The 16,050-nt window shown below is 51.4% G+C and overlaps 1 protein-coding gene across 1 annotated transcript in view; it reads right to left on the reverse strand.

Moving 5' to 3' along the window:
* The window catches only part of LOC146813551 (butyrophilin subfamily 1 member A1-like), a 63,452-nt gene that overhangs the window by 30,331 nt on the left and 17,071 nt on the right, over nt 1-16,050 (reverse strand). Inside the window, exon 4 of the mRNA XM_085614769.1 lies at nt 13,888-14,057. Within this exon, the coding sequence (XP_085470895.1) occupies nt 13,888-14,057 (170 nt within the window). The remainder of the gene's footprint in view (nt 1-13,887; nt 14,058-16,050) is intronic.

A 16,050-nucleotide genomic window follows, 5' to 3' on the forward strand; every position in this document is an offset into this window, starting at 1 on the left:
CCCTGTACATATAATCCCTTGTAAATTCTGCCCAGTGCCAGTTGGCACAGTGTAAATTGTGTGAATAGTATCTAATGTGTTTATTATAATACAAAGGCTATTTTTATATAATACCTTGTGGGGAGTTCCTTTTGTGGTGGGCCTTGGGTGTTGTTGCTGGGTGCGCACGCAAACGCTTTACACATTGCCTCCGAGATAAGCCTGACTGCTCGTGCCAAGCTACCAAGGGGGTGAGCAGGGGTTATCTTTGGCGTGTAACTCCCCAGCCCTGACTAGAGTGGTGGTTTCTGCCTGACTTTGGCGCAAGCCCTAGCCAACCAGAAATCCCATTTCTAACATTGGTGATCAGCGGTGGGATTTGGACTTGCGTTTGCGCTGTACCGCAGCAGCAACTGGCTGCAGCACAAAACTCTAAATTTAGATAGTAACATGGTATAGAGATTATTGTTCTAAGTTTGTTCTTAAGTGTCATTTCTGTGGAAATGTGTTTCTGGATTCACCAGTAAGGGTGGGATCCAGTGGTGGCAGCATAATAGTGTCCAGTACATTTGTTCCCCGCCCTGCGCCCAGAGTTGGTACCTGTGTCACTTGTGGTCAGGTTGAGGAATCAGGGGTGGTAGAAACTGCCTTACCAGTCCGAGGGGAGGGTTGTGCGTGGATGAATGGTGTGTGGCACTAGACAAGTGAGTGTGAGTTCTCTGGGATAGAGAGCTTGCTGAATCCTTTGTGAATTGTGTACTCCTGTGTTAAGCTCAGACCCCTAGGTTCCCAGTGTAATCTTTTCACCAGAACGTCGGCCAAAATGGAGCCTGCTTTTGATCTCAGTGATCTAGCTTGGTACAGTATGCAGGAGTTGGAAAGGTTCTGTAGAGAGAGAGACATAGGGGTGAGAGAGTCAGACACTCTGTGTGAACTTAGGGGCCACCTGATCCAGTGGGTTAAGAATCAAAGGGATCTTGAGCACAGTAGGGAAAGGGCCCGGGCCTCACACCTGGAGGGTGGTGGGTCTGTGGGGAACCCTGAAGATTCAGAAGAGGAGGAAGAAGATGACAGTACCTGGACGCCAGTAGAGAGTGAAGACCCCATAGGTAGGGAGTCCCTTGCTGGGTCCAGTGTAGGAGGCAGCGCCTCATCCCTTTCCCTGTCCCCAGAGGAGTGGGAAGATAGGAGGATAGAAAGGGAGCACCAGCTGGCGTTAGAAAAGCTCAGGTTAGAGCATGCCCAGGCTAGGGCGCAGCTGGAGGTCAAAAAGCAACAGCTAGAGACTGAGAGGGTCTTGGCGCAGGAGAGGATAGAGGAGGCTGAGAGGGCCTCCACCAGAGGCAAAGTAGCTCTGGAGGGTAGACTATCACCTGCGCGCAGTTTTAATTTTCTGGGCTTCCCAGGGAGGGTTGAGTCCAGTGGTGGCAGTTATATAGAGTCCCGTGCGAGAAGTCCCACTCCCAGTTCCCCGAGTATGGTACCTGTTTCCCAAGAGGAGGAGTTAAGGTTGAAATTCAGGGGCAGTAGGAAACTGTCTCACCAATCTTGGGAGGAGTTTGTGGATGAATGTGAGGATGCACTGTTTGATTGGATAGGAGTTTCCGCAGAATCTGATTTTGATAAACTGTGTAATCTGGTTCTCAAAGAACACCTGCTCAGTTGTTGTGTGCCGGGGTTGCGCCAACACCTGTTGGGGTGTGGATTGTGAGCCATTTGAGCTTGGGGATGAAGCAGAGCGCTGGGAAAGTGCTAGAGGTTCTCTAGAGTCATTAGGGAGTGACTCCAAAAGTAGTGGTTCAGGTATCTTCCAGCCCAGCGTGGTGGAAGAGGCTCAGTGTAGCCCAGCTAGGTCCCAGGATAGCGAGGAGGGTGTAGGGGCTTACTGCCTGGCTCAGTGGAGCGGGAGTAAGTGGGTGACCGAGGATCCCCAGACATACTAAACCCTGCCTCAGGACTTGGATGGTACCATAAGGGAACACCAAGTTGGGGACCTAGGCTGTCCTGTTACTCCACTTGAGGAAGATCTCTTAGTGAGTAGAGGACCTGGAGCACCTGTAAACAGGGCTCCTGTGGTTCTAGAGTCTGGCAGTGCCGCTCCGGTAGGGAGGGTACAGGAGTCCAGCGTGAGGAGTGATTGGGGGATGAGTTCCCCAGTGGAAGAGCCAGTGGGTCAGGGACTACCCAGTTGGGCTAGGATCCCGTGTAGTGACCATGGTGACACCACTTCTGTTCTGGGGGATTTCTGCGCACTGTCAGGTGGACAGGGGACGGGAGATCCGCGCCAGACAGACAGTCACACGACGTATGTGTCGTTTGTTAGCCTCAGGGGGATGGAGTGTAAATCCCCAGAAGTCCTGGAGTGCCAGGCGATTATTCCACCAAAGGTTCTAGACCGGAGGTTGGAAGGCCAGGTTCAGGATCAGCCTGACCTGAAGGGTAGGACGACTGTAACCAGGGTCCTGACCGGTTCTTCTTCCAGAGGTACCGCCCCAGTTGGTAGGGAGCAGGGCTCTGGAAGGGGGTGCAGAGGGTGGGAGAGCCAACCTCTGATCCCGGTGCAACCTGAGGGGTTAAACCCTGGGTTGGAATGGCGTTCTAGGTTTACCCCTCGCCAGAGGAGGAGGAACCCTAGGAGAAGAGGTAGGGGGAGGAGAGCCTTCCCTGAGACTCCTGGTCCGCCTGAGGTTGTAGACCCTAGGCTGGAGAACCAGTGGCAGTCTAGTCCTGTCTTGCAGACAGGAAGAGTGGAGAATGGCCGCTATGTGCCAGGGGTTACTACCCCCCACTCTGTGATTAGGCAAGGACCGGTGGCACCTGGGTGGCCTAGGGCCTGGTCTTGGCCGCGGACAGCTTGGGAGTACCAGTGGGGTAGCCCAGTTGGTCCGGACAGTGATTTTAGAAGGAATCAAATGGGTTCACCGTGGCGTAGAACAGGAGGGTGTCCCTGCAGTTGCGGGCCCGCGTCCGTGTTCTATCGCCCAAAGCAGGAAGTCCATCACGGTGGTGATTGGTCTGCCCTGCATTTTTGGCTGGAAGGGGGTTGTGTTGGACTTGGCCCTTCTGGCAGGTTCACCCCTAAACTTTTTGCTTTTACTGGTGACCAGGTGGTAGTGATTTTTGGTTTCTGCGCACTTTCCCTGTGTCCCAGAGTAAAGTGCGTGTGCACTCTTGAGTGCATGTGGTGAGGTTGGCCTGCCCTCCCATCGGAATGCATGAGGGAATGTATGTGTCCCTGGTAGTTCCTGATGCGTGGGGAGTGCAGGTGCGAGTTTGGTATGTACGGACTCGTGTGATGAAATGCTGCGCGATGATGTGTTCGGCGTGCATGTACCTAGAGTGGAAGTGCCACTTCTAGAAGTGGGCACTTCTGTGTGCAGTGTGAAATGTGTGCCTTGTCTGGCGATTGGCTGGCTGAGGTCATGTGACGGGCTAGGGAATCCTCCGAGTCAGGAGGAGTCACCCAGTGGTGAATGGGGAGATCAGCAGCTAGATGGGTGGGAGGAGTACACCTGGGTCCTGAATAGGTCTGGGTTTTCCCCACACAATGCTGGCTCCGCGCCCTGTGGTGCGACTGATGACCCTGGCCTGCTCTCTGAATAGGGAGAGGGGCTGAGCAAAACAAAGTGCTCAGGAACCAGTTGTAACTGGTTCACCCCTTCCCTGCACCTTGAGACAAAGGTGTTCTGTGTATAAGAAGGGGCTGTGACCCCATGAAAAATGTTCTCTTCCAGGATCCTGCCTGAGGGGGCTGCTGCTGTTGCTGGGCCAGAGGACCGCCACTTGGACTACCTCCCTGCCTGGAGGCCCAGTGAGCTGGCTCTGGGCCCAGCCTTGCCCCCCCCTGCCTTGCTGCATACAGAGGAGAACTTTGCTGGACTTTCTTTTTTTATTCTCTCTTAAGCGTTTGGAAGCGCTTGTATTTGACTTATAGCGCTAGGAGTGCTTTATTTTGGACCCCAGCATCGAGAAGCGCTTTCTCTGAAGAGCGCCGTCATTGTGGCCAGCAGCGCTACGATAATTCACGAGGGGAACCCCGACGTAGGGATTCCCCCGTTTTGGCCGAGATCTAACGCGGGTGCCCACCCCGCCTATCGCCTCATTTTAATTGAGGGAGCCCACCCCTCATTGCCACCGGTTCGCAATCACCGCCGCGGCCGGGTGGAAAGGAAGCCAGGCAGCATCGGGGAAGACGTGGGCGTGGCTTACACAGGAAGCGGACGGGAGCCCACCCCGCGCTCCTGTGACGGAGACCCGGAAGAGAGGAGGACTGCTGAGACGGCGGAGCCCCAAGGCACATTGTGTGTGCCTGCCCCGCCGCGAGAAAGCCGTCCTGCCACCTGAGCCTCCCCAGCGGAGGGGAAGCCCCAAAGGAGAAGAGCCCGTCGACCGCAGGAGTCCCCAGAGAGCAGCCCGGTAAGTGGTGAAGGGCTGGGGGACTAGGTGTCGGTCCCAGACCTGTCTATTTCCTAGAGTCTAAGAGGCTCCAACGACGGGCCCTGGTTGCTTTAGAGCCTGTAAGGCTCCAACATCGGGAGCAGTGTCCTTGAGCCCCCGAGAGGCTCCAACGCGGGCAGAGCATTGTTTGCACAGAGCGCGAGTGCGCTCCAACAGAGAGGGGCATCTGTTTTCTGATCAGAGCGGCCCCGGAAGGCAGCGGGCCGCTCCAACGTTGGTCCCCACATTTATTCAGAGCCCACGAGGCTCCCACGCTTTTGGGGGCACATTTGTTTGAGAGCCCCAAAGGCCCCCCGTTAAGTGGGCATACTTCCTGGCCCATTGTGTAAGAGCCTAGAGAGGCTCCAATGAGAAGTGCAATCTCTGTCTTAGAGCGCTAGGCCGCTCCACGTTACGGGGGCAGATTGTTTGCTTAGAGCCTGTGAGGCTCCCACGTTGGCCCTATCATATTTGTTTCGGAGCCTAGAAGGCTCCAACGGCTGACATACTTGTGTTCAAGGCACAGTGGTGCCCAAGTTCAGTTCCCCAGCTGCCCAGCACTTCGTGGGCAGCTGCAACATTTAGGTTGTGGCCTTTACGCTTTGGCTTGCGCAGCCTGCGCACCCTTGCCCTGACTCTGCTGGACAAAGGGCGTTTGAGCCCCTGATAGGCCAGGTTGGCCTGGGGACAGTTTTGCTGTGTTGTGCCCTCCCCTAGGGTACCTGGTGATTTTTACACATGTACTTTTGCGCCTGCGCAATGCCTTTGTGCTGTGTTTATTTCTAGCTGTGCCTATGCGTAGGAGAGGGTTTTTCCTGGTGTAGGTTATGCTGATGTGTTCAGGATTCCCTGCGTAATATTCTCCTAAGGTGGTTAGGGTTGCGTAGCTGGTACTTACCTGTTACCAGTGGTTACTGGTTGTGCGCTACATGCTCTAATTGGTGCTACAGTGATTGTATGCGCTATGTCCTAGAAGTGTTATTCCTATGGTCTAAGTACTAAGTTCTAAAAGTGCTAATTCCTGACAGTGGTCCATGTGGCCCTGTCCCCTGTACATATAATCCCTTGTAAATTCTGCCCGTGCCAGTGGCACAGTGTAAATTGTGTGAATAGTATCTAATGTGTTTTGGTGTAATACAAAGGCTATTTTTATATAATACCTTGTGGGGAGTTCCTTTTGTGGTGGGCCTTGGGTGTTGTTGCTGGGTGCGTGCGCAAACGCTTTACACATTGCCTCCGAGATAAGCCTGACTGCTCGTGCCAAGCTACCAAGGGGGTGAGCAGGGGTTATCTTTGGCGTGTAACTCCCCAGCCCTGACTAGAGTGGTGGTTTCTGCCTGGCTTTGGCGCAAGCCAACCAGAAATCCCATCTCTAACATGATGTAAGCTTAATCCCATGTGTGCTCTCCTCACCAGGTGCTGATGTACCCTCAGTCCTAGGGGATCTCTCCTCCCCGGGTGCTGATGTACCCTCAGACACAGGTGTGTTGTCCTCTCTGGGTGCTGATGTTTCCTCAGTCCCATGTTTGCTCATCTCCCCAGGTGCTGATGTACCCTCAGTCCCATGTGTACTCTCCTCCCCAGGTGCTGATGTACCCTCAGTCTCAGGTGTTGTGTCCTTACTGGGTGGTGATGTGCACACAGTTCCAGGTGTGCTCTCCTCCCCAGGTGCTGATGTACCCTCAGTCCCAGGTGTGCTCTCCTCCCCAGGTGCTGATGTACCCTCAGTCCCAGGTGTGCTCTCATCCCCAGGTGCTGATGCACCCTCAGTCCCAGGTGTGCTCTCCTCCATAGGTGCTGATGTACCCTCAGTCGCCGGTGTGCTCTCCTCCATAGGTGCTGATGTAGCCTCAGTTCCAGGTGTGCTCTCCTGCCCAAGTGCTGATGTATCCTCAGTCCCAGGTGTGCTCTCCTCACCAGGTGCTGATGTACCCTCAGTCCCAGGTGTGCTCAGTCCCAGGGGTGCTCTCTTTCATTGGTGCTGATGTACCCTCAGTCCCAGGTGTGCTCTCCTCCCCAGGTGCTGATTTACCCTCAGTCCCAGGTGTGCTCTCCTCCCCAGGTGCTGATGTACCCTCAGTCCCAGGTGTGCTCTCCTCCCCAGGTGCTGATGTACCCTCAGTCCCAGGTGTGCTCTCCTCCCGAGGTGAAGATGTACCCTCAGTCCCAGGTGTGCTCTCGTCCCCAGGTGCTGATGTATCCTCAGTCCCAGGTGTGCTCTCCCCCCAGGTGCTGGTGTATCTATGCAGTTGAGCACTTAACAGAACAAAAGAGCAATTCTAAAACGTTAAAGAGGATGAAATCCCATCAGCCACCGAGATGACATGTTTCATCGTTTGGGATCTACTCACAGTTGCAAACCCTAATGCAACAAAAGGATGCAACCTTCCTAACCAAGGAAGGGAGCTCACAGATGTTTCACAAGAGTAGTTAATACAAGAAATTCATTAAGATCCCTTAAATGTGAAACTGCAGTTGTTTATAGTGGTGATGGTTGCAGTGCATGTGATTTAGTGTGTGCAAAGATAAAATTGGGTACCGGGACACTAAGTAATTTTAATAAACGTTGTTCAGGTGTCAAAATTAAAACCAGTGCAAATGCAGTTTTAAATAATAACTGCCTTAGTCCAAAAAGAGAGTTCTACATGTTTCAGCCTTTATATCCATTCCGATCCAGGCTTTCGTCAGGACCTAAGATACTATTGCTACTGCAAACAGTGTGATGGTATAAAAACAATGGCAGTGATTGGTACTGTAGGAGAGTAGGATCTGCTTCACATGGGTACCCCCACTTTTTGCTGGTGTTTCACTGTTTTACCGACCTTAGTCTGGCTGTGGCCCTGCTAATCAGGATCACAGCCTAGCTGCTTCCTCTCTAAAATGGTTTCCATGTACATTAGGTACATATCTAATTGGATTCTGGAGTGCCTTATAAGCCCCTAGTATATGGTATACTATGTACCTAGGGCATAGGTACCTCAGAGTCCTACCAGGGGCTGCAGCATGTATTATGCCACCCCTGGGAAGCACTCCAAAATGACACCACAGCTCTGATACTGCAACCTGGGTAAGGGTGTGCTTACACCCCTTACTGTGGTATAGGCTACCAATATCACTACCTTAAACAGACACATATAAACCTATAAGCCACTCCTATGGCAGGCCTTGACAATCCTAAAGGCAGAGTGGTTGGTTTTGAGTGAGAGGGTGCCCAAGCATGAGCTGAGCCCCTCTGCAGCTTTCGGAAATAGTTCCTTATGGCTGTTCTGTGATACAGCCATACCATATACTCTTAAGTGCATTATAACCTCGCGGTAAATGCTAACTTTGGAATGGCTGCATTAAAACATGTCGTGTTTGGTGTCAAACATCTTGGAATACTACCATCCCCCCACCCATCCCCCCGCCAGTCCTGGCGGCGGGGGTAGCATTCCACCCTTCTAGAGGGAGAGACATGTTCACGCTGGCTAAACCCGGTAGGACTTTCCTGAGCCCTGGCATCACAAAATGGATGCCTCTGCCACAGACACGGGTCTGGCCTCCTGCAGCTGACCGAAACTCCGGTAGTGGAGGCCTGGACAATAGGCTGATGTGTATTGGGGCTGGACGGGAGCACTCTCTGGTGTATGAAGTCCTGTCTGGGGGCACGTTTGGTGTCCCTGTGCATGGTCCAGTTCAAACCGGTTGTAGGGGCTACCTGCCCCTGCTCAGGCGTGAAACTGGACAAAGGAAATGGGTGTAACCACCCCTCTTTCCAAGCCCACCCATAGGTGGGGCCTTAGAGTTAGCCGATCCCCTAAACTTAGTATAAGTATAGGAATCCAGTCCCTAGGACTTTAGATTACCCTGGACGAAACTCTGCAACATATATCCTTGGCCTTCAACGTTCTACCTTAACTAGAAGACTGAAGAAATCTCCCTTGGGGTCAATGAGTGACTCCCCTGCTTGGCAGACACCAAAGAAGCAACTGACCGGTCTGCATCGCTGAAGCTCCCGCCGGACGCCGAAGTCTTTGCATCACCAGAGGTAGATTTCCAGACTTCCCCGAGGCTACCCTGAGTCCAAAGCAAAGCTGAGGCCCGTGGCTATCGTGGGTGACGTGGAACCGTGACCCCTGGACACCATGAACTTTTGCAGCAACACTATCTTCCTGGTCCTCCTCGAAGTTGTGCTTTGGGCTTCGAGTAGCCCCAGCCTTGAGCACCTCCTGCACCGAAGATTGTGTGCCTCCACTCCACGAGTGACCCGTGGGCCCGTTTCAAGTGCGACCGCTTGAGGCTCCTTCGCAATCACTAGCCCGTTGGCTAGCAGGTCTCCATGAAGGCAACTTCTCTTCTTCTTGGGCTTTCCTGGTTGCTCCAGACGTGCCCTAACTTACCCTCGCTGGATGAGTCCCTCAGACCTTGCTGGTCTGTACCGCAGTCCTTTCTCTAAATTCCAGTGACTTGCCGTTGCCAAGGCTTGTTGGGTCCAATCTGGTCGCCAACACCACAGCACTCGACAGACTTCGTGGGACAGCTCCTGGACCTCGTGGCTGAAGAGTCAAGACACCCATCAACTCACCTGAAGCACCCGACATCTATGGGCATTGGTCCATCCTGCCCTCGGTCACTGGCTAGTGACCCAGACTCTGTCCCCTCTGCTTTCAGGTTCCTTACATCCTAGATCCAGGCTTGGATCTCTTCGGACACTTCTCCTCTTCACGACAGCAGCAGTTCCTTGCAGGCTTCCATTGAAATCGACGACGCGACCCGACACCAAAAGACACCTATGCACCCGGCTTCCCTGGGTGAGGTAACTCGAGTACTCCAGTGCTCTCGTGGGTGCTAGCCCTAGAACTGCTTAAGTCCAAAAGAGTTTGGTCCTGACTCGATTAGAAGTGTCCCTAATCTTTAAATTTCCAACCGCGACATTGCCCATAGAAGATAATAGGATCCTGCGGTTGTGTTTTCACAATGCATACAGCTCCCATGGGTCCCCTTTGTCACTACCTTGGGTGGTTCCTTGGGGTTCCAGCGATTCTAGAGGCAATAGGCCTAGTGCCTGTTCCAGTCGTGGTTCTTATACCACTTTTTTGGTATATGGTTTGGTACGCCCCTAGGGCCCAAACGTGTATTTGTGCTATTATTGAAGCTTGTTCACTTGTAAACTAAGTACTTCGAACTCTAGCCTCATAAAGAGACTAGAGGGGTGTGTTTTATCTTAAATACATATATTTTGAATATATACATGGTGTGGTTGTCTTTACATTTGATCATTCAAGAGATTATAGACTGGTAAAACAAGCTGCTTTACATTCCTTCAAGACTTAGCCTGAAGGCTGCTCTCCACAGCTACCACTAGGATAGCTTTTACATAAGGTTGTCTTTAATCTATCACCATAAGGGGTTGTTTGGACTGATACAAGGTGCCCACTAGAACTAGTGGACAGCAAATATCAGGCCACTTTCTCACACTGATGTACCCTCAGTCCCAGGTGTCCTCTCCTCCCCAGGTGCTGATGTACCCTCAGTCCCAGGTGTGCTCTCATCCCCTACTCACATATATGTAAATATATGTCTTTACAAACATCTGTAGTGCTGCCCCCACACCTTCTGTACCTACACGTGATGTGAGTGGTGTAAAGTGTGGGAACATTTTTCACAATGTCATTGATGCGTCCCTGTAGTGAGAGGTGGTCCTCTAGAATAATTTACAGGAATTTGGCTTTATGAAGACTACTTGGTTTTACTCCTAGTGGGGTTAACATCCAAGATAAGGTGCAAATCATTAACCACAATCTGCTCCTGTACAAACTAATGTCCATGGCAGAGAGGACCAGATTTCTGTTCCAGGATGTGCACCATCTGGGAGTGAGCAGGCCTCTGCTTCTGATCCCAGATACCCCGGCTGGGCAGAGTGGAGGGCTTTGAGAGTTGTTCTGCCCTCAGGGCAGGGGGAGGGGGCAGGGCATTTCTTTTCATAGAGGGGGGAGTGGCCGCCGCAGAGAGGAGGACAGTGAGAGGCGAGAGGGTGGACTTGGGAACTCCCAGGAGTGCAGCATTCACATCAATAACAGGGGAGCTAAGAGGCCTTGTAAAGAAGGGGCATTGTGATATGCAAATGACTCTGCTAGGCCCAGTGTTTATACTGTAGCTCCTTGTGAACCGGAATGATGACGGGGAACTCTCCGCCATACAAACTGCTATTGTAACCCTTTCATTACACCAAAGTTGGAAAGGGACTGACGTTAGATTCACCAAATGGAAGGACTCAGTATTTGTGTTCTGTTGCATATAGCGCTATTTCTTAGCGCAAAATGCTTCCTCACGTCCATTTTATGCGCAAAGAAATAACACAGCATTTATGCGTTAAGAAATGGCGCTAAATGCAGAATTAGACTTCTGGCATAATTCAAGCATAATGTCACAGAATTCTTAGGTAATTCGACATGGTTACACTACACGGAATTATGTGAGTTACGCCCACCCCTAGATTCACTCTAACCTCAAGAATAACCCATGCCTACAAACGACTCCTCATAAAGTAAGAAAAAATACAATTCACAGAGGATAAAAAACGTAAACAATATTAACAATAAGATAGAGGCATCCATAACAAATATCTTTTAATAGTAATCTGAGTCAATGCATCTGACAGATCATGCAGCGATAAAATTAGAGATTTCACTAGATAATTCCCCCTCTCAGGTTAGATGGACCTTGGATAGAACTCTTTTAGGGGATATTAATAGTATAAATGCTTTGAAGGCCGACACCGTTGATTTCTTCAATTTAAATGAGTTCTCAACCCGAGACATATTGTATGGGAAGCTTATAAAGCCTTCATTTGTGGCAGATTAATTAGCGTGGCAGTGTTAGAATCCGGGGTCTCTGGTTGGCGCAGGTATGCACTTGCGACAAGCAGGGACCCTTTTCATCTAAGTCAGGGCATAGGATCACCTCTTTAAAAATAACCCCTGCTCACCCTCTAGGTAACGTGGCGCGAGCAGTCAGGCTAGATTCCAGAGGGCATCAGGTTAAGCGTTCAAGATGTACCACACAATAACCACCAACCCACCACACAGAGACACAAGACTGTATTTTGTGTAAAAATAAACTCTTTATATAAAAGGTTTCTTTAAGCAGGCTGGTTAAAATACAGTTCTTACTTCAAAATGGGGTTCCAGTTACTTTCAATGCTTTGTATAGATCCCACAGTTCTTAAAATGCACTTTTCTACTAAAAATATGCTTCCTTTGGTGTCTGTGTGCTTCGTAGCGCCTTCGGTATGCTTCGTACCGGGTTTTGAGCGCGTCGTGCCGTTTCTCACGCTTCTCACGTGAGCACGCGTATGCTGGACTGGAGCCGTACGGACCGTACCCTCGTAGGTACGCGTCGTACACGTCCGGTACGCCTCTTGCTGAACCTCACGCTTCCCGCGTGAGCAACGGTCTAGATATTCAATGCGGTACGGGCCGTACCTTCACCGAGACGCTTCGCACAGCTGGTACGAACCGTACCAGAGCTCACGCTTCACGCGTGAGCACGTAGCACAACGCTAGCCCCGTACAAAGCACAGGAAGCTTCGTACAGGGGCGCTTCCACACACAGTACCTGGATCTTTGGGGGAAAGGTTCGTAGAGGATTCAGGAGTCCACAGAGGAGTGTCCCACGTCGCGTTGTCGTCCCTTGTGGTCAGTGGGCGGCGATGCTTCGTGGGGAGCTTCAGGACGTTCCCAGGCACACAACGAGGTTGGAAGAAGGAGGGGCAGGCCGGGGGTGATTTCTAGAGCGTCGCAGCGCTGTCGGCTTCGCTCAGGTGACGAACAGTGCGTCGCAGGTCCTTACAGGGATCTCCACGGCCAGGGGTCGCAGAGGTTCGGTGCTTGGAGCCTGGTCAGTCTCTTTCCTACTTTGCGAGCTACGGCTCGGGGGGCAGTTGCTTGCTGTGCTCGGGCCAGGCAGGCAGGCCTTTACTGTGCTCACAGCAGCCCCGGTGGCAGAAGTCGCGGTGCTCAGATGAGGGGCACACAGGTTCTCTGGGGTCAGCGTTGGCAGAATCACCTCCAGCAGCTTCTCTTCTTCCAGGGGAAAGGTAGCGCCCACTGTTCCTGGGGCGCAGTTCAGGGGGCAAGTTCACAAGCAAGCCCTTGGAGATTGTTTGATAAGCACAAGTTGAATAAAAGTTTCTTCTTCAGTCTTTTCCTCTCCTTCCAGCAGCAAGGCACCCACCACAGGCCAGTCTGCAATGCGCAAGAAGCGTGAAGTTACGTCAAGTGTACCGCGCTTAAGGATGGGGAGTAAATAATTACTAGCTGAAACATTGCACCTGCATGAGGCTTCGCTGGTGCCTTGGCCTGGAGTGTGATTACAAAGGGGGTGAACGTGACGTGCAGAGCTCCACGCCCTCCAGCTCTGAAGGAGCATACACCCCAGCAGGGATGGCTGAGTGCAGGGGCTTCACACGGGTCTGGCACAAACACAGGAGCAGGTAACTCCACCCGCTCGTGGAACTCTACCGAATATGGCAGAATTGTGGGGTAACTCCAGGGAATTTCACGGAGTGAAAATCCGCGAGCTCCGCCCAGGCCTAGGAGTAACCCATCCGGCAAAATCTAAACCAGGCCTCAAGTGTTTGTTCTTGTTTGGCAGGAGATTTAACAAGCATTTTCAATGCAATAGGTTTCGCATTTGCGAGAGTTTAAGCTATTGGCATTGTAAATGACAATGCCTTTTATTTACCTGTTTTGATAATTAACACATAAATAAAAGACATTGTCATTTACAATGCCAATAGCTCAAACCCTTGTAAATACGAGACCTATTGCTTGGAAAGTGAAAGCGTGCATGGCGCCTCAATGCTGCAGGACAGCATGTCGGGCCAGCAGAAGGAGAAACTCATTAAAGAAAATAGTGCTTACAGACCAGGTGCTTTCACGTTCTTTGTTAAGATAAAGCTATATAAAGGTTTATATGATCAGCCACAGATCAGGTAAGTATGAGTCATTACCAGCCTGTGTTCAGTTTTGTGTTAAATGCCAGGTGGGTTATTGGTGACTGAGGGCCAGACAGAAAAGTGGGGAGAACTCCACCCTCAAATGCCATGCGTGAGTAAATTCAACGTAAATGGGTTGGACGTTGGTCCAGGGTTAGGGGGTATACATGAATTGGCGGCATAAACAATTGTCTCTCAGTCCCTCCCGGGCTCTGCCTCCATCTTACTTTGTCTTTTTAGAGCCACAGGTGCAAGTTTTCCACAAGCGGTGCAGGCTCTGGCAAACCTGAACTACTTTCAGAGTTTGTTCTGGTCTGTCCTAGAGCAGAGGTGAATTTGAATATATGGAAGGTGGGGGCCTGCAAAAAACACATTCAAAACAAACACTGCTCTGTGCAAGTCTTGTAATTGACATGTAAATGTCCAGAACAATATGTATTTGTATTCAAAAATCAAAAGTGTGTGTAGAAAGGTAAAAAGTTAAATAGTCCCACCTCTGTGGAGACACAGAGTCTCTCTCAGATGAGGCTGCAAATCTCTCCATGGAGAGGAATCTTCTGTTCCAGGCTCATCCCTCACCCTGGGGCAGCTCTGTCCACGGAGACGTCCTTGTCTGTCATGAAGGTTGCACTGGGAAACTGGTACAGAGGAGGGAGAGACAGGTACAGAGAGATGGAGGGACGGAGGGAGACAGAGAGAGAGAGAGAGACATGTCAGAGAGGAGCCAGGGAGGAGGGATAGACAGGTACAGAGAGATGAAGGGAGGGAGGGAAAGAGAGACAGGTACAGAGAGATGGAGGGAGGGAAACGTACAGAGAAATGGAGGGGGAGAGAGAGAGAGAGACAGAGAGAGGGAGAGAGAGACAGGCCAGAGTGTAGCCAGGGAGGAGGGTTACACAGGTACAGAGAGACGGAGGGAGAGAGAGGCAGGTACAGAGAGATGGAGGGAGAGACAGGTACAGAGAGATGCAGGGAGGGAGGAGGGAGAGACAGGTCAGAGAGGAGCCAGGGAGGAGGGAGAGACAGGTACAGAGAGACAGAGAGATAGAGGGAGGGAGAGACAGGTACAGAGAGATGGAAGAAGGGAGGAGGGAGGGAGGGACAGGTACAAAGAGAGAGAGGGAGAGAAAGGTACAGAGAGATGGAGGGAGGGAGGAGGGAGAGACAGGTCAGAGAAGAGCCAGGGAGGATAGAGAGACAGAGACAGAGAGATAGAGGGAGGGAGGGAGAGACAGGTACAGAGAGATGGGGGGCGGGAGTGGGGGGCAGGTACAGAGAGATAGAGGGAGGGAGAGACAGTTACAGAGAGACAGAGAGAGGGAGGGAGAGACAAGTACAGAGAGATAGAGGGAGAGACAGGTACAGAGAGATAGAGGGAGAAACAGGTACAGAGAGACAGAGAGAGGGAGGGAGAGACAGGCACAGAGAGATGGATGGAGAGACAGGTACAGAGAGATGGAGGGAGGGAGAGAGACAGGTACAGAGAGATAGAGGAAGGGAGGGAGAGAGAGACAGGTACAAAGAGATGGAGGGAGGGAGAAGAGAAGAGAGAGACAAGTACAGAGAGATAGAGGGAAGGAGGAGGGAAAGACAGGTACAGAGAGATTGAAGGAGGGAGGAGGGAGAGAGAGAGAGAGAGACAGGTCAGGCAGGAGCCAGGGAAGAGGGATAGACAGGTACAGAGAGATAGAGGGAGGGAGAGACAGGTACAGAGAGATGGAGGGAGGGAGAAGAAAGAGACAGGTACAGAGAGATAGCGGAAAGGAGAGACAGGTACAGAATGATGGAGGGAGAGGCAGGTACAGAGAGCTAGAAGGAGGGAGGGAGAGAGAGAGATACGGGTACAGAGAGATGGAGGGAGGGGGAGAGAGACAGGTACAGGGAGATTGAGGGAGAATGGGAGTCAGAGAGGAAGAGAAAGAGAAAACGAGAGGAGTCCAGATCAAAATGATAGAGTGGTTCATGCAACAAAGTGTTGCAATCTTTGAAGGGATCTGAGAGCGACTCCTCTTTGTGGGTCTGGCGGCAGAATATTGTGGAATAAATATTGTCTGACAAAGAGATTGTGCTATAAGTATCCACATTAGAGTCAGAAAATCTACACCCGAAGAGATTAACATTTTGTAAAAGATACTTTAGACACTATATTAAAGTCAGGCATTATTTTTGTCAATGACACTGACACACATCCCTCGTTGTGTTTGTGTGTCTTTGCACAGCTGGAGATAGAAGTGCTGTCCACAGTCACACAAGAGCATCAGCAGTGGTGGAGGTACCACAGACCAGGGGATGAAGGACTGTGAGGGATGTGAGCCTGAACAGTCTAGTAAAGTACAACACGACATGTTAGGAACATACTTACATGTGAGAGCGTGAGGTGGAAGGGTGTGAAGCAGGGGCGTACCCACCAAGTGTGCAGCAGGTGTAGTGGCACCAGGGCTGTGAGTGATGTGAGATTGAACCGTCTAGTACAACACAACATGACATGCTAGGAACATATTCAAATGTGTGAGTGTGAGGTGGGAGGGGTTGAGGCAGGGGCGTACCCACCAAGCGTGCAGCAGGTGCAGTAGCACCGGGGCCCAGGTCTGTGCGGGATGTGTGCTTGAAGAGTCTAGTGCTGTACAACATGACATGTTAGGAAGATATTTACAGAT

The sequence above is a fragment of the Triturus cristatus genome, chromosome 7 (genome assembly GCF_964204655.1).
Source record: "Triturus cristatus chromosome 7, aTriCri1.1, whole genome shotgun sequence".
Taxonomy (NCBI): Eukaryota; Metazoa; Chordata; class Amphibia; order Caudata; family Salamandridae; genus Triturus; species Triturus cristatus.